This window comes from Talpa europaea (genome assembly GCF_964194135.1).
Source record: "Talpa europaea genome assembly, chromosome: 4".
Lineage (NCBI taxonomy): Eukaryota > Metazoa > Chordata > Mammalia > Eulipotyphla > Talpidae > Talpa > Talpa europaea.
Window position 1 is genome coordinate 4,259,143 of NC_140070.1, and position 25,150 is coordinate 4,284,292.

The 25,150-nt window shown below is 47.4% G+C and overlaps 3 protein-coding genes across 3 annotated transcripts; all 3 read left to right on the plus strand.

Annotated features, from left to right (window-relative positions):
* Positions 1 to 7,871: 7,871 nt before the first annotated feature.
* On the plus strand, positions 7,872 to 16,327 carry PBK (PDZ binding kinase; the record flags this gene model as incomplete). Its single annotated transcript, XM_084232132.1, has 7 exons — positions 7,872 to 7,929; positions 9,205 to 9,298; positions 10,723 to 10,865; positions 11,897 to 12,066; positions 13,676 to 13,805; positions 14,885 to 15,061; positions 16,128 to 16,327. The coding sequence occupies 7 exons, from the start codon at positions 7,872 to 7,874 to the stop codon at positions 16,325 to 16,327; spliced, it is 972 nt and encodes a 323-aa protein (XP_084088258.1).
* A 3,656-nt stretch (positions 16,328 to 19,983) lies between these two features.
* LOC311169370 (DNA-directed RNA polymerases I, II, and III subunit RPABC5-like) lies at positions 19,984 to 20,187 on the plus strand (the record flags this gene model as incomplete). Its single annotated transcript, XM_084231227.1, has 1 exon — positions 19,984 to 20,187. The coding sequence occupies one exon, from the start codon at positions 19,984 to 19,986 to the stop codon at positions 20,185 to 20,187; it is 204 nt and encodes a 67-aa protein (XP_084087353.1).
* A 731-nt stretch (positions 20,188 to 20,918) lies between these two features.
* LOC311169317 (tripartite motif-containing protein 60-like) lies at positions 20,919 to 22,313 on the plus strand (the record flags this gene model as incomplete). The annotated part of the gene is made up of 1 exon (XM_084231139.1): positions 20,919 to 22,313. The coding sequence occupies one exon, from the start codon at positions 20,919 to 20,921 to the stop codon at positions 22,311 to 22,313; it is 1,395 nt and encodes a 464-aa protein (XP_084087265.1).
* Between the last annotated feature and the right edge of the window lie 2,837 nt (positions 22,314 to 25,150).

Here is a 25,150-nt window from a genome sequence, read left to right on the forward strand (position 1 = left end):
TTCAAATTTGAGAGTTCTGATGTAACAGCCCAGATACACATCCTTGGCAAATAATGTGGTTCACCAGTAATTCCTCCTGGTCCGGAGTTTGTCTTCTCACTCTCTTCACAAAACAAAATCTCCCCCGACCTCCTTTATTAGGTTAGCCCTTGTGTGTCTGAATATAAGCGCATTCTAAATGTTCACATACACTTCAGTTTGCATGCGCATGTGCAAATTTTTCACTGTGATGAGGTCCAACTGATCCCTTTTTCTTCTTTGTGGAACATGCTCAGTGTCCGGTCTTCTGCTCTCTGTCTTCCCAGTATGAGGGTCACCATGCTCATTGCCAGCCAGGCAGGAAGACAGACTGGGAATGTCAGGTTCAAGGATACCCATTGTAGCCGTGATCCAGGGGTCCAGAGAGCACCACTGACCACTGCAGGGGTCTTTCAACACCCACCAAGTGAGTGACTAGACACAGTGTAGGGTAAATGAATTAAACCAGGCTTTTTATGCCACTAGCCTCTTAGGCTATCACCTGAGGCCTTGATAGTGTTAAAACAGAAGGTGCTTGGGAGTGTGGGCACGGGACACATGTGCCCGATTGTGGGTACCTAGAGTTGGGGTGTGTGTGCATGTGTACATGTGCACACCTGAGCCTAGAGGCTGGGATAAAAGCAGGGGCGGCAGTGAGCAGACGAGTGGTGTGACTGCAGAAGCGGCAAGACCATGAGATGACATGCAAGAGAGAAGCCAGAGAGAAGTCAGAGAATGAGCATCAAGATTTTTGGGGGGCGGGGAGGCTCAGCTGCTTGCCTGCCTGCCTCCCAGCGCCCCCACCTGGCCTGTGCCCGCCTGCTTGCACTCCAGCCTCCCTGCCTGGTGTGCCTGGTTCCCCGAGAGAGAGAGCACTAAAGACTGAAAAAATACACCAAGGGCTCCGGGACTCTCCTTTATCCACCTGCCCAAATCAATAGTGAGCCTGCCATGTACCTGCTGGCTCAACACATGAGAACACAAATACTAGTGCCCCAACCTCACAGCCCTGCTTGCAAGGGGAAAGAAGTGAAGGGGCAGGAGGAGCCTCCATCTCACTCTCTTCTGAACTGCACCAAGTGCATGTCACTGGCAGAGCCAAAGCACAGCCAGGGTGGACTCCCTACGCCGGCTGTCCATCACACACGTTTTTCTCATTCCTTTATTCAAAAAGCTTAATTGTGAAATACAACAATTAAGAAAAGAACTCAAAACAAAATGTTCACTTGAACAATCTATCAAAGCAAAGCCTCATGTCAACCTCCATCCTATTCCCCCAATTATGCCATGTTCCCTTCCTCCAAAGTGACTGTAACAGGGGGGTTCCCAGGAAAGGGGGAGGTTCCAGGTTTCCTGCCCCACCCAAAGGAGGGTGGAGCTGAGCAGGGAGAGAAGAAGCTGCAGAGGAGACCGAGGAAGGAAGGAGCAGGATGGAGCCAGAAGGAGACATGGAGGAGGTACGTGGAGCCGAGAGACACGTGAAGAAACTGCGCTTGCCTTTTGGTCGTGGACTGGGTGATACAGGTGTGGGTGAGACCCGTGGGGAGGTGACCATGGCGGTTTTTGTCTTGATTTTGATTTTGTTATTTTCCTCCCAGACTTGTCTGGTTGTTTCTGATCTTTTTCTGTGGGTCCCCACTGGAAGATGCTTTAGACTTGGGGCAGGCTTTGGGGCCTTGCTCTGGGCTAATCCTGCTTGGGTGGACTTTTACCCACAAGGGGCCGGGTAACTGGGTGCTTGATTTAGAAACTAGATTCTTTGCCTTTCCTGTATTGTTTCCTAGTTGTATTAAAGTTCCTTCCCATAAAAGTCTCATGTTTTGTGTTGATGCAGCGGATGGCAGAACCTATTTAGAGCAGGCAGGTTTGGGGGGGTCTGGGCTGCCCCTCTCCCTGCCCTGTAACATGACCATGAAACTGACCATGATTTTTACAGTCATCCCTGGTGGGTTTTTTTATAAAAAATGTTTTTTGCCAGTTAAACATGCACTTCCAAATACTAGGATTTTATTTTGCATGTTTTTGGGCTTTCTGTAAGTAGAACTACTCAATATCACATTTTTGTGTCTGGCTTCTTTGCACCACATAATGAAGTTAGTCTGCGTTCCTGCCAACAGTGACACTGCCATAGAGTATTCCATTGTAGAAATAAATAACCACTGGCATAGTCTTGCTACTGTTGGTGGACATTTGAATGCAGAGGGAGGAGAATAGAGTGGTTCCATATTTTCGTTTTTGTTTTTGTTTTTTTTTTTGGTGGGACCCTCGCCGGTGGCCGGGGAACGAACCCGCGCTGCAGAGGCTGCGGGCAGCCTCGCAGCCCAGCGCTCAACCGCAGTGCCACCAGGGGAGGCCCGGTTCCATATTTTCAACAAGTCTGCTGAACAATGGAGGGCTTGAGAGCCATGTGCTTTTAAGAGTCAAAAGAGAAACTTTTGGGAAAACAGGCAAATGCAAGAATTAGAAGGTGTGTGGGACTGAGACTCTTCAGTTTCCTTCTCATTCTTTTCTGCCCCTACCCCAGTGCTGGAGTTTTACCCCTTCCAGAGTTGGTCAGTGTCTTAATTGGCTCTAACAACCATAACAAAATACCACGAACAGGACAATTAAATGACAGACGTCTATTTCTTATAGCTCTGGACACTGGAAATCCAAGGTCAGGGTGCTGGTGTGGTCCAGGCCTGGAGAGGGCTCTCTTCCAGTGTGCAGACAGCTGCCTTCCCATTGTTTCCTCTCTTGGCAGTGGAAGGGGAGAGGGGAGAGTGCATGTGAGCATGAGAGTTCTCCAGTGTCTCTTCTTGTAAGGACGCTAATCCCACTGGGCCAGAGCCCCTGCCCCAGGGCTTTATCTGACCCTAATTACTACTCCCAAAGGTCCCATCGCCTAACATCATCACAGTGCAGGGCAGGACTTCCATATATAGATGGGGTGGGGGGCTTGACACCAATATTCAATCCATAGCAGTCAGCAAACATGGATTCAAGGACCATTGCTAAGACATTAAATTATCAACTCTGTCACCTCCCAGACCAACTGGCCTATCCCTAGTACCCTAGTGATGTGTCGAATTGACTGGTTGGATATACAGATGTAACAAAACTTTGACTGTGGGTCTGCTACTCCTAAGTGGCCTGTTCGGCCACCATTTCGCTACCTACAGTTCTAAATCTTAAGCAAGGTCAAAATGACCTGTTCAGTTTGGTACAGGAGCCCAACATGCAAGATGCCTTTCAAATCAAACAAGAGCACAAAGCTGGATCACACAGGGAAGGCTATGCATCACGTGGTACAACCGGGAATATGGGGGGGAGTGGGGGGGTGAGGACTGATGTATATATAACAAAAGACCCCAGAAGCTGATCAGTGGATGCCTTGTTGATAAGATTAAAACCATGGCTGGGGATCTAGGGAGTGATCTCAATGACAATACCGTCATCAGCAGATAAGAAGTGCCTGGAGGGCAGACTCATGACCCCTGATCTTCTACATTCTTCCCCTTTCTTTAATCTCCTTCCCTTTCCTTTTGCTCCTCCCCCTTACGCTGTATATCAACAAAAAGGGCCGGGATCTTGCTCTTCAGCAGCATCCTGCATTGTGTAGCCTGCTCCACGACTCCCGTTTCTTTATCAGTGTGGTGTTACCCAATGCAACATTTGACTTTTTAATTTTTTCTCCTTTTTTCTCCCCTAAATGTTCCCATTGCTCTCTCAGTCAATCAACAGCACCATTTGGCCTCAAAGAGAATTCAAATGTAATAGCAGTAAAGAAGAAAGGAAAAAAAAGTTACTATCATTTTATTTTCTCACAGTGGCTGGTGACATTCTGACAGCGCTGTCTTTAACCCCTGTGCCACCAGGGAAGCCCACTTTTGTGGAATTTTTGTCTATTGTTAAATAATTACTTCGAGGGTGTGACTGGGTTACTCTGTCAGGACCAGGGACTCTCTACAAATGGCCCTCACCCTTCACATCTCCACATCTCCCTTCACATCTGCTCTGTGCGTCTGACACTTGCTACAGCAGCTGACGCCTAAGGTTATTTCATTTCTAGAGCTGCTTTAACGACTGTTATTCATTTCCACCCCCACCTCCAGTTTCTGGTCTTTCCATGCCTCCATCCCAAATTTTCTCCTCTTAGCCTCTGTCAGTAAGTAGTATAGTTTCTCCTATGAGGTGGGTATTCCAAACACAAAGGACACATAGTAGGGGCGCTAGACATATTTGTTGAATAAATGAACATTCATGTGGCAGTTACAAAAGTTAGCAAAATTTCTAAATATTTTTCTCCTCAGTCAAAAGTGACCGCTGCTCTAGGCCAATTCATTTTTAGTTAGTGTTGCAAGGACGCTAATAAAAACTCATATTAAAAAAAAACATTACAGGGCCTCCCTGGTGGCGCAGGGGACAAGACGCAACCTTTGACGCTATCTGCGGCTGTTATAGGACAGGGAGAGGGTCAGCCCAAACCCCGCAAACCTGCCTATTCTAAATGGGTTCTGCCATCCGCCGCATCAACACAAAACATATAAGACTTTAATGGGAAGGAACTTTAATAAAACTAGGAAACAATACAGGTAAGGCAAAGAGTCTAGTTTCTAAATGAAGCACCCAAAGTGACCCGTCCCCTCGTGGGTAAAAGTCCATCTAAATGGGATTGGCCCAGAGCAAAGCCCCAAAGCCTGCCACAAGTCTAAAGCATCTTCCAGTGGGGACTCACAGAAAAGGGTCAGAAACAACCAGACAAGCCCGGAAGGAAAAGAGCAAAATCAACATCAAGATAAAAGCTGCCACTGTCACCTCCCCACGGGTCTCACCCACATCTGTGTCACCCCGTCCACGACCAAAAGACAAGCGCAGTTTCTTCACGTGTCTCTAGGCTCCATGCGCCTCCTCCAGGTCTCCTGGCTCCATCCTGCTTCCTTCCTCAGTCTCTTCTGCAGCTTCTCCTCTTCCTGCTCAGCTCCACCCTCCCTTGGGTGGGGCAGGGAACCTCCCCCTTTCCTGGGGACCACCCTGTTACACGGCCACTGCAGCACGAGTTCGATCCCCGGGCAGGGAGATACCCACATGGCGAGGCAGACCTCTCCTGTCTCCCCGCTGCTCCCCTCAGCAGTGTACTTCGTCAGCCTGCCTGTTCTGTTCCCCACTCTGCCTCTGGTGGATCCTCTCATCCCCTGCACCTCTGGGCTGCACCCCAGCGCTTGTTGCATAAATAAATAAATCTTTAAAAAATAAAAATAATAAATAAATAAATAATCATTACAAGTCCTGAGCAAAGTGTACTGGGGGAGCATGGCAGCTCTAAACGCCAGCATACAAATTCTCCTGATGCCAGACGTTCCTCTGAGGGGCGCGCCGCGCCGCGGGGTCAGTTTGTCCTCGCCTGCCCTTCCCTCCCCTTCCTCGGCCTCGGAAGCGCGCGGGTACCCGGCGGGCGGGACCAGGGCCTCGGCCCGGAGCGCGAAGGGCGAGCTCGGCGCGGCAGGTCCCTCGCGCCGCCCCGTAGTCTGCCCGTTGACGTCACGGCGCGCGCGGTTTTGAAAGAGGGCGGGCGCCCGCGGCCGCGACTGTTGGCGACGGCGCCGGGGGGGCCGCTGCGCGGGGCGGCGGGAGCTCGGGTCTTCTAGGCGGCCGTGGTCCGGACCTCTCGTTACCGGGGCGCGTCTCCGCCGCACCACCCGGGTAAGGGGGGCTTTCCTCGGCCCGGATCGCGCCGCCGGGGCGGGGCCGGGGGCAGCGCCCCCAGAGGCCTGGGCTCTGCTCGCTGCGCTGACAGCTCGGGGTTCAGGGGGGCAGGCGCCGGGAACTGGGCTTTCCGCTGGGAGTAGCTTCAGGAATCATCCTGGGGACCCAAACCCGAAAGCACATCGCAGTCACGGGCTGGGGCGGGGGTTTCAGGGGGAAAGGGGCCTCCAAGCGAAGCCTGGCAGTCTGGGGTACCCCGGCTGGGCCCCCGCGAGCTGGCGGACTGCGTTGTGTTTCGGGGGCTTCACTGCGGGGCGCAGCGAGAGCCAGGGTGGGGCGTCTTGGTCGGGCGGCACCTCGGGGCCGCACCTGCTGGGAGCCTGCGGGTTCTGCTCTGCGCGTCCCGGCTCCGGCTCTCCCCGAGGCTGTGGCCGGTGCTGGGGCTCCAGGCGGGGGAAGGGGCGCAGATTTCTTCCTTTGAGTTTCTCCACTAACGTTGCTTCCAGTTTTCAAGCGAGGGGACTGGGCGTTCGTTAAAAGTGGAAGAAGGGTTTTAACAGCCGCCCTCCCTGGGCGCCGGGATCAGGGCGTGAGCGGTCTGTGCTTCTCCCGAGGGAATCTTCCCGAAGGCGTCAGTTTATTGTAGAGCAACCCCGATACAAAACGGGGTGCCTGACTGTGGGTCCCCACCCGCGCGCTTAAAAGGACTTATCCATGCTCTGCTGCAGGCACACGCGAAAGGTTCATAAAAGGTTTATTGACAAGGGAAGGGGAAATGAGGAAATGTACAGCTCAGGGAGAAAAGTAGGAGACAAAGTTTTCAATGAGTCCTACCCGATCCGCCCATCTGGAATTCCAAAATGACACTCTAAGAGCTGGCTGCCAGCCAGGAGCCGTGAAGCCAGGAGGCGAGCGATAGCAAGCCCCCCCAAGGCCCACGTGTTTGGTTTTTATACCCAACCTGGCTGCCCAACTCCACCCTCAAGTCCCAGCCACCCTCCCTTTGGTGGTGATGGGATTTGACTTTCCCAATGTCCTGATGGCTTTAGTCTGGAGTGGGGGTGGGGTCCACAAAGCCTGCATGGGATTAACTCAGGACATCCTTTCCCCCTAACAAGTGGTGCAGGGGCTCAGAAATAATCTGATCAGACTTCTCGTTCCTTCTTCCGTTTTGCTTCTCTTTTCTCGTTGTATTTGCTTTTTTCTCTTGTTCTTTTAGTTTTCCTTTTTTTGCTGTTTGCTTCCCCTTAGCTTTGCCAGTAGTACCCCTGTGTGTGTGTCGTTACTACCCTGCTGGTTTAGGTTCCTAAAGTCATTGACGTTGGTGCCAGCAGGACTCTTGATTAGCTTGCCAAATCCCATTTATTTTTTTAATATAGCTTCTTAAACAGTGTTTGTTCTTTTTAAAATACCCTAAGCCCTTGTCTGATTTTAGGATCAGGTAATATTGGCCTTGTAAAATGTTTTTGGGAGTTTTCCTCCCTCTTTCCTTCCTTCAGCTTTTGGAAAAGTTTGAGAAGGATAAAGAGTAGATCTTCTTTGGAAGGCGGTAGAGTTCACTGGTGAAGCTGTCTGGTCCTGGGTTTTTCTTCTAAGATTTTTGATTACTCTTTTGATTGCTGTGTTTGTGATTGATCTGTTCAAACAATTTCATCCTGGGTTAGTCTTGGAAGGATGTTTGATTCCAAAAATTGGTCCATTTCATCTAGGTTGTTGCATATAGATGGTCATAGCAATCTCTTATGAGCCTTTGTATTTCTGTGGTATCTGGTGTACTTTTGTCTCTCTTATTTCTGATTCTTTTTATTTGGGTTTTCTCCTTTTCTTCTAAGGAAGAATTTATTGGTTTTGTCTATCCTTTCAAAGAACCGACACTTGGTTTCACTGATCTTTTGTATCATTTTGTTTCTATTTCATTTACTTATGTTTTACCATTGTCTTCCTTCTGATTTTGGTTTTATTCTTTTTCCAGTTCTTTCAGATGTGGTTAGGTTGTAAATAAAATTGGACTGAAATTTGTTGCAGTCTTCAGTTTTCAGATTTTATGTTTATATGATAAATGAGTGATATTGCTATAGGAATTTTTTCTTCATGAATGAGGTTTGTATTTATAAGTGCCGTATAACTTTTCAATTTCTTTTCGTCATAGGATCTAGAGTAATACTACAATGGAAGAAATCAGTAATTTCAAGACGCCAAGCAAATTATCTGAAAGAAAGAAATCTGGTAAGGTCGCAGTTTAAAACCTCTCTTCATTGTTACTGCTTTTAGAAAGTCTTAGTATTTTCATTTAAGTCTTTGGTATATGTCTTACACAAATAATTTTAGCATAAATGTTTATAATGTTGATCTTAACAGACAAGACTTATTTTGTAGGTCATGGTTTGCTCATCTATGGGCCAATTTTATTGACACTCACAGATTTGGGCTTCTCCCTGGTGAAGAATCAGCTTAGTTTGAACCATCAAGGAACCATGTTACCTTCCCCTCTTCTGTGTGTATTGTTCTTGTTAAGGATATTTTCAAAGGCAATTCAGTGGATAAAGAATAATCTTCTCAACAAATAAAGCGATTGGATATCCATAGCAAATCTATCCTTAGCTCATATCATATACAAAATCGGCCAGAATTATAAAATTTTTAGAAAATAACGAGAAAAATCTTATGTTCATTTCTAGTATATGGATTTTTGCATATTGACTTTCTAAGTATAGAATACCTAAAATACTGTGCATAGTTGTATTGTTGTGGCTAAACAGAGATAGCTTTACTTCCCTCTACCCCCCTGTATTTCTTCTCTCCTGTGGCAGTGGGGCCAGTATATTTTGAGCAGAAGACTTGTGATTGGTCATACTTGTTCCCAGTGAAATATTACACTAGATGAAGTTTTTTCACAGATGATTTTCATCAGGTTGAGGAATTTTTCTTTTATTTCTGGTTGTTATGAATGGATATTAAACGTTATCAAGAGCTTTTATAAAATTTACTGAAATGAGATTTTTCTCATCTTTAGTCTGTTAATGTGATACATTCACATTCATTTTCAAATGTTAAACTAGCTTTTCATTCCTGGGATAAAGCCAGTTTGGTAGTGATGTATTTTATGTATTAATTGATTCCATTTGCAGTCATCAGCCAACTTTGCAAAGGGCCAGATAATAAATAGTTCGTGCTTTATAGGCCAGAAGGGGACACTCTTGCATAGTTTCCTTATTTTTAACAACCCTTTAAAAATGTAAAAGCAATTCTTGTGAGCCATATGAAAGCAGTCTGTATGCTGGCTTCTGCTTCGGTGATCCCATGAGACAGAACTCCAAATCTAGACTTGTTCTAAGAGTGTCCACTTAACATTATGATATGATGTGATGTGATGTGAAACTACTCTCTGAAAAGACCATACCAATTAATGCCCACCAAAAGTGCACTGGGAATGTCAGGGTACATTTGTAGAGGCCTTTTGAAATGCTAATTTTATTTTTTATTCCTCTTTCTGACATTTAGCGTTATGTTCAACTCCATGTATAAATATTCCTGCCTCTCCATTTATGCAGAAGCTTGGCTTTGGTACTGGCGTAAATGTCTACCTTATGAAAAGGTGAGTAAAGACTTCAGGTTAACCTTTTTACATGGAACCATAGTTTCTTTGTACTTAGAGACAAAAAGGAATATGAAAATTCAAAATTTCCACTTGGAGTTTGTTCCTGAGCCTACCTAACTGCTATGTTCCAGTCCTCGGAACTTTTATGACTTTGCCAGAGCTCTGCCTGGTGTACTTTGCCCTGACTTCTTCCTGATGGATTACTAAAAGAGAAGTAATTTACCACAAAATTTTTCCTGGCTTGTGTGGGATGGGAGAGGGGCAGAAGAAATGGGTTCCTGTGTGGAAATAAAGTATTCTCACGAAGAAAACCTCCTAGAGACAGCAGTGTTGGCAGCTATCGCTGGCTGCTGCCTCTTCTCTCTGGAGACATGCTGTGTCAGGTCCTGTCTTCTAACAGAAGTAAAGTGTTTACTTCTTCTGGCATTCGCTGTTGAGTAAAAAGGGTAAATACATGATTATGAAGTGGGAAAGTTGTGTTGAAATGAAACAGTAGAACAGATGATTATAGTTAATAAGACAGACAACAGCAGACAGAAGTTTTTAAAGTTGTTTCTTTTAATTAATACTTTGTACCTAGTTTTGTATTTAATGTCAACATGCATCCTAACTTGATTTTGGAATCAATCTAGTTTACTATTCCAACCCAGCTAACCCTGTTAGATTTGTCTAGGCTTATATTATTTCCACATAGAAACGCTTTCTTTAATAACAAGTTGAATGAATTGAGGATAGTGTAGTGATTATCTGTAAGTGGGTATTCCAGAGGCCTTTGTGTAGTTTAAGCACCCCCTTGTGTGTTTATGTGCTACTAATTTGTTTTGTGAACAGTTGTGCTTTAGTGTCTGAAAACTATTAAGTCATTTTAGTCATTTTGAGAAAAAAAAATTCACAGGTTCATGGCTAATCTTTTTTGGGGTTTTGTTGCCTTTTTTCTTTTTTTTTTTAAAGCTTCTTGAATACAAATTGTTGTATTGCATATGAGTTAATCAGAAAACTACCAGACAATTCACGCCTGGCCGGTACCACACCGGGGCATGCGGCTCTGTCACCCAGTCTCCTTTCGTGGTAACCTAGGGGTTTCCTTTGCTTCCCTGGTGAATTGGATCCTCCATTTTTCCTCTGTTTTATGTCTTACCATTTCTTGGTTTCTTGCCATTTCTTTGGTTGAGGACATATGGTAGCGCTCCATGAAAACCAGGGGATACATTCTTGAGTTTCGCATTTCTGCAGAACTTACCCAGTTAAAGAGCAAATGCACCAGAGGTGCTGGTAATCTTTAAAAAAAAATCTTTAAACAAATTACTATCGAGGTTTTTTTTTGTTTTTTTTTTTTCCATTTCATTTAGTTCTTTTTAGTAATTTAAAATGTACTGTCATTATTCATTTGTCTACATATTTTTTGATTAATGTTTTTGAAGATCTCCAAGAGGTTTGTCTCATTCTCCTTGGGCTGTGAAAAAGATTAATCCTAGGTGTGATGATCATCATCAGAGTGTGTATCAAAAAAGACTAACTGATGAAGCAAAGATTTTGAAAAGCCTTCATCACCCAAACATAGTGGGTAAGTTTAAATTTGCTTGGTAGTAGTGTCTTGTAAAATATAATAAACACTTATCTAAGAACAGCTTATGTGATCTCTTCATTGGTTTCACTAATAAAAATGAAGAGATGGTAGAGTTTGGCAAGAATCACATTAATATGAACATTTGGGAATAAAAATTAGAATATAACTTTTTTTTTAGATGCTCAAATATATTTAAAATGTCATAGAAACAGCTACAGTCATCGTGGTGTTAGAACTTAGAATTCAAGAACGTGAAATGACTTTTAAGTCTTATTTTTTAATGTTATTTTTTAATGAGGTACCATTGTTTTATGTCCTCATTACATTTTTTTAAAGATTTCTTTTTATTTATGCATACAAGAACCTGGGGTGTAGGCCAGAGGTGGGGGGTGAGAGGATACATCAGAAACAGAGTGGGGAGCAGAACAGGCAGATCTACTGAAACACACTGCTGAGGGGAGCAGCGGGGAGACAGGAGGGGTCTGCTACGCCATGTGTGTCAGCTGCCTGGCCAGGGATTGAACTCATGCTGCAGCGGCTGGCAATAGCAATGGCTTGATAGCACTGAAACTAACCCCTGTACCACAAGGAGGCCCCCTTTTTTTTTTTTTTTTTTTTTTTTGAGACAGTTTAGGATTTCTCCCCTTGGGTGTGGTCACTAATTCTCCCACCACCAACACACCCTGGTCCTCCGCCGTAGTCCACTGTGGTCTTCTCCTCCTTCTCACCCTCCCCGTCTCCGTGAAATGATTTTTAGACAATTTCCTTGTTTTCATTGGAAATAGAAGGAGGGCTGGTAAAGCCATTGTATTTACAGAGGCACAGAATACTAAATATTATAATTTGTGATGCTCTTGGCCAACACTGAAGGCTTTGTAAATTCCACCCACTGAATTAGTTTTGTATGTAATAGGTCTTTCATAATTTGTCAGTTTTTGTCCAGATGCGTTTTCAGTCATGTTCTTGAAAAACACTTAGTACTGTTGTTCTCCCCTCTTCTAGTAAGGAAATGTCTTGCTTTCTTTAAGGTTATCGTGCTTTCACTGAAGCCAGTGATGGAAGTCTGTGTCTCGCTATGGAATATGGAGGGGAAAAGTCTCTGAATGACTTAATAGAAGAACGAAATAAAGATGACCATGGTCCTTTTCCAGCAGCTGTGATTTTAAAAGTTGCTTTGAACATGGCAAGAGGGTTACAGGTACCTGTACCTTTATATTCTGAAGGACTGTTGTGGCACTTGAAGACACTGAACAATTTATATTCCTAATTTCTAAGTGGAATTTTTTTCTGCTGCAGGAGGTAGTTGCCTTAGGTTAAAATCTTTGTAGAGTCTCTGATAATACTTATTTTAATTCAGTTAAAAGCACACATTTATTCATTTTTCTTGCAGTGTAGCCTAACCCCCTGTCTTCTAAAACCCTGCCTCCTAAAGACTGCTTTTTGGGATGTTAAGTTTCGATGTCATAAATATACGTGTGTAGGTCAAATGAAAAAATGTGTGACACAAATTATTTTGCCTTGGACAGACAAGTAATGGTGGCTCCAGAAAACTGTTGGATGACTCACAAGTGGCTTCCATAATAACAGTCCAAATTGCTTGTTCATATTTTAGTATGTGTGTAGAACACATTGTTTTTAAATTAAAATATAGTAAGAGTTCCACGTTCTATACCAATGATGGTCTCTGCCTCTTTTTTTTTTTTTTTTTAGAGATTTATTTATTTATGCATACAAGAGCTGGGGTACAGGCCAGAGATACAGGGGGTGAGAGGATCCACCAGAGACAGAGTGGGGAACAGAACAGGCAGACTGACTGAAATACACTGCTGAGGGTAGCAGCAGACGAGGCAGGAGAGGTTTGCTGCCCCATTTGGGTTGCTCCCTGGCCGGCCGGGGATCGAACTCGCACTGCAGAGGCTGCAGATTGCTTCATAGTGCGGTGCTTAACCCCTTGCGCCACCAGTGAGGCCCTCTGCCTTATTTCTAAACCCAGCTCACAGATGCACAAACGCTGATGGATAAACAAATAACAGTTCTGAGTTTTTTGTTTTTTGTTTTTTGTTTTAAGATTTATTCATACAAGCACTGGATATAGTCAGAAGCGTGGGAGGGTGAGAGAATTCACCAGAGCCAGAGCGGGGAACAGAACAGGCAGACCTACGAAGTACACTGCTGAGGGGAGCAGCAGGCACAGCAGGAGAGGTCTGCGCACAATGTGGGACCCTCACCGGTGGCCGGGGATCGAACCGGCACTGCAGTGGCTGCGGGCAGCTTTGCAGCCCAGCGCTCAACCGCTGCGCCACCAGGGAGGCCCAGATCTGAGATTCTTTTTGATTGTGGATAAATGTCGTTACTTGTCAGTTCCAAGAAAGGGTTAACCAAAACAAAATCTTCGGTTACATGTGTTTCCTGTGGTGCTTGTGAATTATATGTAGCCCTGAGTCAAAAATTGGAGGAAAGTATGCCTCCTTTGAAGATTCCCAAATTATTTTTAAATATTGTTAGTTTTACTTGTAGATTTTGAAATCTGAAGTAGCATCTTTTGGTTGTAAAGTATGTGAGAAGGGTTTGAAAATAAAAATGAGCTTTCTACAAAGTCCTTGGACACCCATGGGTCTTAGGCTCACGGTAGGAACAGCAGGCCGGGTTCACGCATGCTGCTGCCTTCTCCAGCTTCCAGTAAGTTGAAGTGATGGGTGGATACAGCCTGTAGTTTAGGAGGGGGTTCAAATTGTTATTTTGGTTTAAAAGGTTTTTTTTTCTTATTGTATTTTTGCTCAGATGTGTTTATTTTTCTATTACTTTAGTATCTACATCAAGAAAAGAAACTACTTCATGGAGACATAAAGTCTTCAAATGTTGTTATTAAAGGTGATTTTGAAACAATTAAAATCTGTGATGTAGGAGTCTCACTACCATTAGATGAAAATATGACTGGTAAGTAGTAGGCTAACTTCTTACATAGTGTTTTTATTCCATCTTTAAATTTCTAATTTTTCCATATTTAAATAGGTAAGTTCATGTTCTTAAAATATCAAAAACTATAAAAGTGTGTAATAAAATCGATCTCTCCTTCCCTGTCTCTCTCACACTCATATGTGTAAAGAAAAGGTTAGCGAATGCTGTCTAGAACGTACATTACGAAAGATAGAACCATCATGATGCTAGGCTAAATAACTGCTATAAGGTTGGCACCTCCAGTGAGTAAAAGAGAAAATTGCCAAACCCAAAAAAAAAAATTGCCAAACCCAAACCAAAATAGGTTTTCTTAACATAATTTTCCCAATACTTGAGTAGTCTAAGTAGGCAACAGTAAGATCTAGGCTATCTGAGTAAATAATGAGATCACTTTCTAGGCGGTGGAATGTTACAATTGACCATATATATTCAGTCACAGAAGAAAACCTGATTATAAAAAGTAGAAGTATCTAGCGGTTCTCCTTCATCATCCTCAGAGCTGGAAATCAAAAATCTGGTGTTCATCGGAATGAAAACCTTCACATTTCTAAGGAATCTAAAAAATGCTTGAGGAGCTTGTAGGTTGCATGTAGAGATTGGGGGAGGCCCCGAAAAGGGCCTGGGAGCTCTGTGCCTTTACATCCTACCTGGCCGATGCATCTCTTTCACCTGGCTGCTCCTGAGTTATGTCCTTTGTAATAAATGTATCATCTACAAATTCAATTCAATCCCAATCAAAATTCTGGAATTTTGAAAACTTGTGTTTTCATTGGGGAAAAAAAAAAAAACCACCACCACAAATCGACTCTACATTTTAAGTGAAAATGCCAATTTACCTGTTACAACCCGGGGCAGAAAAGCTAGTATATGATTCGGTTCTTTCCTTTTCCCCAGATGAGCAGCTCTGGGCGCGTGGAAGCGCTACTTCTCTCACACTGATGACAGCACTGTAACTACCTGTTACGTCATCTGCCCATTTTTCCTGGGGTTTCTTGTTTGTCTTAGTGATTTCTAGTCACTTGCCCTTATGTCCGTTTAACAGTGTTTTCTTGTTTCAGTGACTGACCCTGAGGCCTATTATATTGGCACTGAGCCTTGGAAACCCAAGGAAGCTTTGGAGGAGAATGGTGTTATCACCAATAAGGCAGACATATTTGCTTTTGGCCTCACTCTGTGGGAAATGCTGACTTTGTCAATTCCACACATTAATCTTCCAGATGATGATGACGATGAAGGTATGACTGTACATTTAACATAAAATCTAATTGCTTCAGTTTGAACTAAAGATTAGCTTATAACATATTTTATTGCAAATTTTAAAATGTGTGAGATTCATATTTCTATTAAATTAAAATTAAAGTGCAAGTTGATTTAGTGATGTGAGATACAGATTATATTAAAACTGATGCTCAATTTGGTACTGTCTCAGGTTTAATTTCATAAATGAGATGTAGCCTGGGATATGGAGGTAAATTGAGATAATCCAGCTTCTATCCAGGTTTGGGATCTCTAGAATACTAACTTCCCAGGAGCTGGAAAATTTCACTTAAACTCAAGCCAGTTGCATATGAATTTATGGCAGAGGGGAATCCATATTACAATAATACAAGCATACAGTTCAGTTGGTGGCCAAAAGGGAAGGTAACAAACCCTTGGCAAAGCTCAGGCAAGTGACCTCGCAGAGCTGGCGGAGTCTGGCCCACGGGGTTCCTGGTGTCCATGGGTCTGGGGAGAGGAAGGCGACTTCTCAGAGCCGGTGTACCAGGCGCCCTTGATGAAATCTGGAGGCTTTAGGTGCACAGGGTGGCGTCCATAAGCATCTCCATTTGCCTTAAATGTGCGCCTGTCTTTACACTTCTTTTCAGAAGTTTATTTTCAGGACCACCTTTGTAGGGCTTTTCTGCCCTTGTCTTTCACATTGTCTGTTTAGCAGTAGCTTCCTGAATAATTGGCTCCTTTTTATTGTATGCCTAAGTCCCACTATCTCAGCTGCCCCTGTTTCTCCTCCAGCCAGAGTCATTCACTATCAATAGTTAACAAAAAGTTATCTTTAAAATTTCCCTTGCCTCAAAAAGATAGGAAAGCCATCACCGTGTGGGAGGGGTGGGCAGCCTATAAATACATGACTAGCTGACATACGCCACACACCAAGGCAGGACAATCGAAGGGGCCGCGTGTGGCTGGCAGAGAGTGTGCTGCAGGCATGTTCTTGTTCCGGAGGGTGAGTCTGAGCCGTCACTAAGCTTTACCAGCAAGTCCGTGAATTGTTTAATGGTTATATTCTCTAACTCTCTCGAACAGATAAAACTTTTGATGAGAGTGACTTTGATGATGAAGCATACTACGCAGCTTTGGGAACTCGGCCCCCTATTAACATGGAAGAACTGGATGAATCGTACCAGAAGGTAATTGAACTGTTCTCCGTGTGCACAAATGAAGACCCTAAAGACCGTCCATCAGCCGCACACATTGTTGAAGCTTTGGAGATGGACAGCCCGTAATTCCCTCGGGTCACAGACCTCCACTTCAAGTCTGACTTGCTTAGAGAACTGTTCTGTTGGCCATCACACATTTATATAGTTCTGTGATGATCTTAATTATTAGATTTTTTGGAAGCCTCTTTTAGGACCATAGCACCTTGTTAATATTGGAATAACTTTCTGGTGTAATTACTATGTAGTGCGTTTTCTAAAACATTTAAGCATCTAGCTGCTCAAGTATTTGAACTTGTTCATGCAGATTTAAAACGCTAGCAATAGAATGCTATATATTCTGTACCTAACATGACTTTAGATTGATAATTTTTATTTTATTCTTTATTCTTTTTATTCTTTATTCTTTTCATTGTTTTTTCTGAAAATAGCACTTACCGCAGAATAAAATAAGTCTATATTTGTTTATGTTTCAAACATTAAACATTTTGCTGCCCTTTCTTGGCTGATGTGCTTATTATTAAATATGTTCTCTGGAAGCTTAGGGGATAGGACTCAAAAGAGTAGCTCCTGGGGTATTTCCAGACATTTTTTGATTACAGCTTATCTTGCTCTCTTGGGTCTCCCCATATCTTTGGGTTTTGCTTTAATTTATTAATTTTTCTGTGCCAAAGTTACTTTCTTATTTTTTATTCAGTAACTTTTATCCTTGGCATTTAATAGTTCTGGTATAAAAATACAGAAACTGATGGGATGATACAGAATTAAAAATTATTGGTAAGAACCTGGAACATATAAAACAAAAACTTCATCAAGACCATATCAGGATTGTGGTTCAAGATGTTGAGGTAGAAAAATCCTGAATTCAGTTCCTCCCATGGACACACCAAATCTACAGCTGCATGTGGAGCAAGTTCCTATGGAAAAAATTTAAAAGGAGCCGAGCAACTCCTGTCAGGCAAATGAGGACAGTCCCATTCCAAGCATGTAGGAGGGTACAGCACCCACCATTAGTAGGAAAGTCAAAACCCAGAGCTCCCTGAGGAACAAAGGGTTTGGACTCCAATGGGCACCTCAGCTTTTAAGATGTGCCCCTGAGAGAAGAGGCCGCAGCACATCCAGCTTTGAGACCCAGCAGGGTCACAAACGTAAGTCCAGTGGACTGAGAGCCCCTTAGAAGCCTGGCAGACTCATCAGGCTGCAGTACTGAAACATGCCCTGACTTTCTGGGAAAGACTCATCAGAATGTCAACCAAGGGCTGCCGTCTAATTCAGCACACACCTACGGGCCTGCGGGGATGCTCTCGGGAACCCCCTGGCAGGCACCATTTTGCACTCTCCCACTGCCCTGCTCCACTGGGCACTTTCTCCCGGAGAGAGATTTGCGCCCTCTCCGACTTCAATTCCTGTGTCTGCTTCCGTCATCCCAAAAATTAGGGAGACAATTTAAAAGCTCATTTATTGGGGATCAAAAATTGCAATTTGAGGTGCACAAACTTAGGTGAAAAAGTTACATGTCCTATGGAGTGATGAAGTTTGGTGTATAAGAGAAAAAGAGGAAGACAAGGTAAATGAGAGTGAAGCTTTAACTGTTCTTGATGCTATGTAATTGGTTATTGACTCTAGAAAGTTTAAAAAGGGAACTGATAGCTCCGGCCAAGCTGTCCATTATCACGCGTCCTTGTGATTCAGATGACTTGTCAAACAACTTTTTACTTGATGGTTCTTAAGCTGCTTTTCACCCAGTTCAAAATTCTTTGACCCTGGGCCTCCCCAGTGGCCAGTGGCGCAGCGGTTGAGCGCTGGGTTGCGAAGGTGCCCGCAGCCTCTGCAGCGCCGGTTCAATCCCCGGCTGCTCCCCGGCCACCGGAGGAGGGTCCCGCACGGCGCGCAGACCTCTCCTGCCACCCGCTGCTCCCCTCAGCAGTGTGCTTCGGTCCTTCTGCCTGCTCTGCTCCCCGCTCTGGCTCTGGTGAATTCTCTCACCCTCCCACGCTTCTGACTGTACCCAGTGCTTGTATAAATACATAAATAAATCTTTAAATTAAAAAAAAACTCGTCTCCTAAAAAAAAAAGTCTTTGACCCTGTTCAAAGGAGGCAGGTCATACAATTTCTCTGTGATGACTTCCCAGCTCCATTTTATTTTGCTTTTTTTTAAACTGCAATATGAGTTTACTTTTGGTTAAAATAAAGTTATTGTTGGGCCTCCCCAGTGGCGCAGCGGTTGAGCGCTGGGTTGCGAAGCTGCCCGCGACCTCTGCAGCGCCGGTTCGATCCCCGGCTGCTCCCCGGCCACCGGAGGAGGGTCCACATGGCGCGCAGACCTCTCCTGCTGCCCGCTGCTCCCCTCAGCAGTGTACTTCGGTCCCTCTGCCTGCTCTGCTCCCTGCTCTGGCTCTGGTGAATTCTCTCACCCTCCCGCGCTTCTGACTGTACCCAGTGCTTGTATAAATACATAAATAAATAAATATAAATTTAAAAAAAAAAGTTATTGTTTACTGAGCTTTGTCCCATGAAAGCTCAAAGCAATTCGGCACTAGTATGGAGCTGACAAAACAGGTTGTTTTAGACAATGTTTTCAAGCAGTAGGCTTCGAAGGCAAATAAGTTCCTGATCCTTCTGACAGCTACGTTATTTATGATACAATTATGAGTATCAGCATCATGTTTCCCAAGCTTAACTGTAAGGCAACAAAACGGGACAACCTTGGAGACCAGGGTAACCCAGTTGGTGGGGCCCCCCCAGCATGCTGAGAACTGCAGAACATGACTCAAAAGCAAGCAAACAGCGGGAAAAACAAGATTTTTTTTTTCTTGTAAGGAAATGGAAAGGTGAGAGAGAGGGTTTATGGAGAGATGAGATTGAGTGCAGGATTAGAAAGGGTGGGGCACTGGAGAGGGGCACGAGCCCCACCCTGCACAAGACATCCGAGAGGATGATGGGACCTGTCCTCAGGACCCAGTCGTGTCCTGGGAGTCTGATAGGATTTGGATGCTGACCAATGAGAGACTGGAAGGGGGGCATGCCTTCAAGGGGTATATAAAGCTGAGCTTCCTCACAATTTGAACAGAACACTCCCTGAGAGCAGACTGTGTCTTTGACCTGGAACCTGGAGACCAGGCTGCTCTGCTAGAAGGAGGATCCCCAGCACCCCAAGGCCCAGCGCTGCAGCCTTGAGTGCCCGACACTGCGCAGACCCCAGCCCCAAGCTGAGCATTGCTGGGAGTGCATTCTGGGACACAGGTGAGCCAGTCACCATGCCAACCTAGTAGGGACTGGGTGACCAGGGAGGCCTCCATCCTGGAAGGTCAGGCTGTAATGGGGAGTAGGCCATAGAGCGGAGGGAAGCTGCTTCCGTGAGGAATGAGGGGAAGCCCTTCCATGAGGGGAAGGCGGAGTAGGTACACAGGAGCAGGCGAGAGTGAGATGACGCCACTGAGTGTGTTGTTTGTGTGCCCCCTAAAAGATATTTTGTAAAATAAAGTGTCTAGTAAAGTAATTGAAAAGATGAGTCAGTATTTTAAAAAGTAGGCTTTTAATAATCAGACATCTCCCTTCCCAAGCGCTTGCGTTATTCAGTCGGGAGCATACGAACATGTAGGAAGTCAGGTCCCACTGTCCCCAACGCCTCATTCTTGGGAAGCAAATCCTACCCAGCACAAGGTGTAGAGTACAAATACGTGCTGTGCATTTTAAAAGTATGGTCTCCTAGAGCGGCGCCGCCATGATCATCCCCGTGCGCTGCTTCACCTGCGGCAAGATCGTCGGCAACAAGTGGGACGCCTACCTGGGGCTGCTGCAGGCCGGGTACACCGAGGGGGACGCCCTGGACGGCCTGGGCCTGAAGCGTTACTGCTGCCGCCGCATGCTGCTGACCCACGTGGACCTGATTGAGAAGCTGCTCAACTATGCACCCCTGGAGAAGTGACCACTGACCGCCCTCCCTGTCCAGCCCAGAGCCCATCCCGTGGACGGGGTGTCTGAGCCACGGGGCCTCCTGCAGCCCCGTGGGCACGACCTCCCACTGGGGAGGGAACCTTCCAGTAAAGGCCTGGCAAAACCAAAATAATAATAATAAAATAGAAGTATGGGCTCCTAAAAATCAGATTAGCCTTTTAAATCCTCAGATATCATCGATCCATTGATTATAATTACCAATTTGGTCCTTCATGTAGTTAATGCTAGGAAAAAGTTATGGTCGAAAGTTATGGAAAAAGTGATGTGATGTCTATTGCACGTTCTCTCCTTAACGTGTATGTCCTTCTAAACCTCCTTCTCATTTGCTGTCAGGAACATGGAAACTTCTAGCCAGTGTCCGTGTTCTAAAACTTTAATTTCTGTCCATTATCTATAATTTCCATCTCGAAATTTTCCCAGAAATAAGACTACAGTGAAGGTTTAATTTCAGGTTGGAGAGTAAAGACTAGAACAGCACTAGAACCAGAGGGTGTTGGGGCTGCAACTCCAACAGTTGCTGCTGCAGAGTCACCGGAAGGAGCAGAAGCAGCTTGAGCGGCCACATTCCCTGCAGCGCCTGGACCCTCCTGGGAGCTTGTGAGCAGCAGAGAAAAGGCTGCCAGTTCTCTCCTCTCTCTCCCTCCCGCTCCTGCAGAGCCAGGCCTTCCTCAGGCAGCTCCTCAGACAGACGCCTCCAGCACCATGGCCCTGGCCGCCTTCCTGGATGAGCTGCAGGCAGAGGCCAGCTGCCCCGTGTGCCTGGACCCCCTGCGAGACCCGGTCACCCTCCACTGCGGCCACAACTGCTGTGGGCCCTGCCTCCACCAGCGCTGGCAAGGCCTCCAGGACATCCTCCCCTGCCCCGTCTGCCAGCACCACTGCCCCTCCAGGGATGCCCACAGGAACCCCCAGCTGTGTGCCCTGACTGACCTCCTGAGGCAGCTGCCCTCCTCCAGCAGCCAGGGCAGGAGGCAGGAGGAGGAGGCCCTGTGTGTCCAGCACCACCAGGCCCTGGCCCTGTTCTGTGAGGAGGACCTGGAGCTGCTGTGTGCCCAGTGCGGGGCCTCCTCCCCCCACCGGGGTCACCCCCTGGTACCCCTGGAGCAAGCTGCTGCTCAGCACAGGGAGAAGCTCAAGAGCTCCCTGGAGCCCCTCAGGAAGCAGGTGGAAGATGCTGAAAGGGGCTTAGCCACGCAGGTCTCCAAAACGCAGGAACTGAGAGAGACGGTGGAAGCTCGAATGAGTGAGTTGTACTTTGAATTCGCACACTGTAAGAGTTACCTGGATAAGGAGAGGGATGCCATTGATACCCGGGTGCTGATGGAAATGTCTCATGTTTACATGAAAGTCACTGAAAGCAGAAACCAGATGTCAGACTATGGCGCCACACTCAAGAGTCTGCTCAGTGCAGTCACCGCCCAGTGTGTGCAGACAGACCTGGGGTTACTGAGGGGGGTCAGAAGCAGCCACCTCCAGTGGAGCAGGTACGCTAACCTAGAGGCCCCAGCAGCCTATTCATACAAATGCAAGATGACTTTTAGTCTCTCCCCACATTACATTGGTCTGCAAAACATCATGGACACGTTTCAGGTGGATTTGACTCTAGACCCCGAGACCGCGCACCACAACCTCATTATCTCACAGGACAGGAAATCCGCCATCTTTACCTACGAAAGGGTGGCACCGAACAACACTCATCCCAGGGCGTTTACCTCCCACGAGGCTGTCCTGAGCGCTCAGGGGTTCGAGGCCGGCAGGCACTTTTGGCAGGTGGACATCCGAGGCGCGGGTATGTGGTCCCTGGGTGTGTGCGAGGAATCTTTCCCCAGGAATGGCCTCACAGCTCCTTCCCCCGGCAATGGCTGCTGGCAGTTTCAGCAGTCCACCGGGACATACCTCCACTCCCCTGTGGCAGCAAAACTTCGAGTTGGCGTTTTCCTGGACTACGAGTTGGGAGAGATTTCCTTTTACAATTTGAATAACAGATGCCATCTGTGTACGCTGACGGACACGTTCACAGACAGGCTCATCCCCTATTTCTCCCTCGGACCTTGTTCTTCATCATTTTCCATGACTCTAGTCACAGATGAGAGCTGAACTGCTGTAAACATGTTCATGTTCTTCGGTTTGAGGAAAGTGCTGGAAATAAAGAGTCTGATTCCACATTTCATGTCTGAGGGCTCGTGTCTTCTCTCCTCCTGGGCTCTCCCCCAGTACTTACCTCCTACCCCCACCTGAGTAAATTGTCAGGAAACCTGATGCTCCCTCATGGGCTCAGAGGGGTTACCCAGTGGGAAGGCCCTGCCCGTGAAGCCCTCTACCCTCCCTGCCAAGTATTCAGTCCTGTGACTCGCTCCCTTCACCATTCTAGCCCAGCAAGTCCCTGCCCTCCACACAAAGCCTTACACTGAGAAAGAAACCCTCTCCCCTCCTGGTGGGTTGTTGTTTTTTCTCTTTTTTTGCATAGAAGAACTGGGGTGCAGGCCAGAGGTGTGGGGTTGAGAGGATTCACGAGACAGAGCGGGGAGCAGAACAGCCAGGTCTACTGAATCCCCTGCTGCGGGGAGCAGTGGGCGAGACAGGAGAGGTCTGCTGTGCCATGTGGGTAGCTCCCTGGCCAGGGATTGAACCAGGCCACAGTGATGACAGCGCTGAGACTTAAACTCTTCACCCCCAGGGAGGCCCCTCGGTGCATTCGTGGCATCAGCAGTTCTGGCACCGGAACCCAGGTTGAGTGGGGTGCATGTTCCCTGTGTGGGGCGACGGTGACCTGAATATGTGTCATCTCAGGAATTCTGGGGACGTTCTGATCCTAGGATATGGGGTGAAATTTTCTGTTCCAATTAGCATAAGACACACCATTTTCTTTTGTCTTCAGAAACCATGAGCTTGTGGACCCCGAAAACACAGACCAGGACAGAATCTGGGGACACAGAAGGCCCCGATCCCGGGGGGCGCGGGCGGGGCTGGCGGCCGGGAGGAGCCGAACCCCCCCCCCACCCCCGCAAGGGCGCGGCCGGGCCGGGCTGCACCCGGAGATCGGCGCGGGTGGGGCAGGGCGGGGCGCCCCGGCCCGGGACCCGCCCGCAGGGAGGGCGGCGTCGGGAGGGTCCTGGGGCGGATCCCGGCCCGGGAGACCCGCCCGCGGCGGACGAGGCGGCCCGGCCCCTCCCGGCACGACGCGCCCCCCGCCCGGCCCGCGCGGGCGCCGGCTGCGGCTCGGCAGCCTGGGGGGAGCCCGGGCGCCCCGCCGGGACCCCGCGCCCCCGCCCCGAGCCGCCCCGAGCAGAGCGTCGCGGGCGCACCCCGACAGGCGAGGGCGACCCCGCTGCGCGCGGCCGGGCGGCGCCTCCGCGCAGGGCGAGTGTCCGGGGAGCCCCGAGAGGGACGTCGGGGGCCGCGGCGGGACAGGACGCCGGGGCGGGGCGCGATGGTGCCGGGCCGGGCGGGCGGACCTGCCGGTGCCGGCTCCGGCCCGCCGGGCGCTCTGGGCGCCCGCCCGGCTCAGCTCAGGGCTCCGCGCTCCCGCCCGGCCAGGAGGCCCGGGGAAGGGCTGTGACTGGGGGTTCTCGCCGGAGCCGGAGCCCCGCCCGGGCCGCGTGGGGAGCCAGGCCCGGCCCCAGCCCTCGCCGTCCCTGCGCGGGGGGAGTGGGGTGAGAACAGCCCTGGACCTGACGGGGGGGGGGGGGGGGGGGTCGCTGTCTTTCAGGTTCCGTCCAGCTTGCGCCCTGAGGTTCCGAGAAGACCCACAGAAGCTTCCAGCAGGCCGCGCGCCAGGCCACGAGCAGAGGGTGCTGGGGCTGCAGAGTCACAGGAATTGTTGTAGAGCACCCCGATACAAAACGGGGTGCCTGACTGTGGGTCCCCACCCGCGCGCTTAAAAGGACTTATCCATGCTCTGCTGCAGGCACACGCGGGAGGTTCATAAAAGGTTTATTGACAAGGGAAGGGGAAATGGGGAAATGTACAGCTCAGGGAGAAAAGTGGGGACAAAGTTTTCAATGAGTCCTACCCGATCCCCCCATCTGGAATCCCAAAATGGCACCCTGAGAGCTGCCGCCAGCCAGGAGCCCTGAAGCCAGGAGGCAGGTGATATCACCCCCAAGGCCCACGTGTTTGGTTTTTACATCCAACCTGGCTGCTTAACCCCACCCTCAGGTCCCAGCCACCCTCCCTTTGGTGGTGATGGGATTTGACTTTCCCAATGTCCTGATGGCTTTAGTCTGGAGTGGGGGTGGTGTCCACAAAGCCTGTATGGGATTAGCTCAGGACATCATTTCCCCCTAACAATTCCCCCCTTTCACTTTTTGCCACCATTTCCATGGTGATGAAGATCAAACATATGGATGCTGGGATACAGTCTCAGATGAAAATTTTCCAGTCTGAAAGAAAACGAATCCCTCCAGGTAGTGTTCATTGTGGAAAGCAAAAGTCCTCCATTCCTGGAAAACCAGTTCATCAGTCCCAGCCGAAAGAAAACATCTGGAGGCATTAGCCAGAACGAGACAGCAGATATGTCAAAGATCACAGGAAAAAAATCTTAAAATGGTTCAACTTATGTGAAAACAAATTCTCTCAACCTTGATCCCAAATTTATTTTTAACAGCATAGCAAAGTTTGCAAACTAAATCTACTTTTAAACCATATTGCCTATTTTTGCATAAAATCACAGGGCAGAATAACTAAGCAGCAATTTTTAGCTGGCTTTGTTGGAATACTCCATATAGGATTCAGAGCGAACTGTTGACATCCGGTCTGTGTAGGCTTCTGGAACAAGTTGGTCTCATCAGACTCCACCTGGCTTTCCTCTTCTTGAGGGTACCAGGGACTTTTCGTTGGCCGGGTTGTCCAGTCCTGCCAATGGAGGCAGCTTCCTCACCTTCTTTGGAGGTCTCTGGAACCCTACAAACAAGGCAAACAGGTTCTCCTCTTCT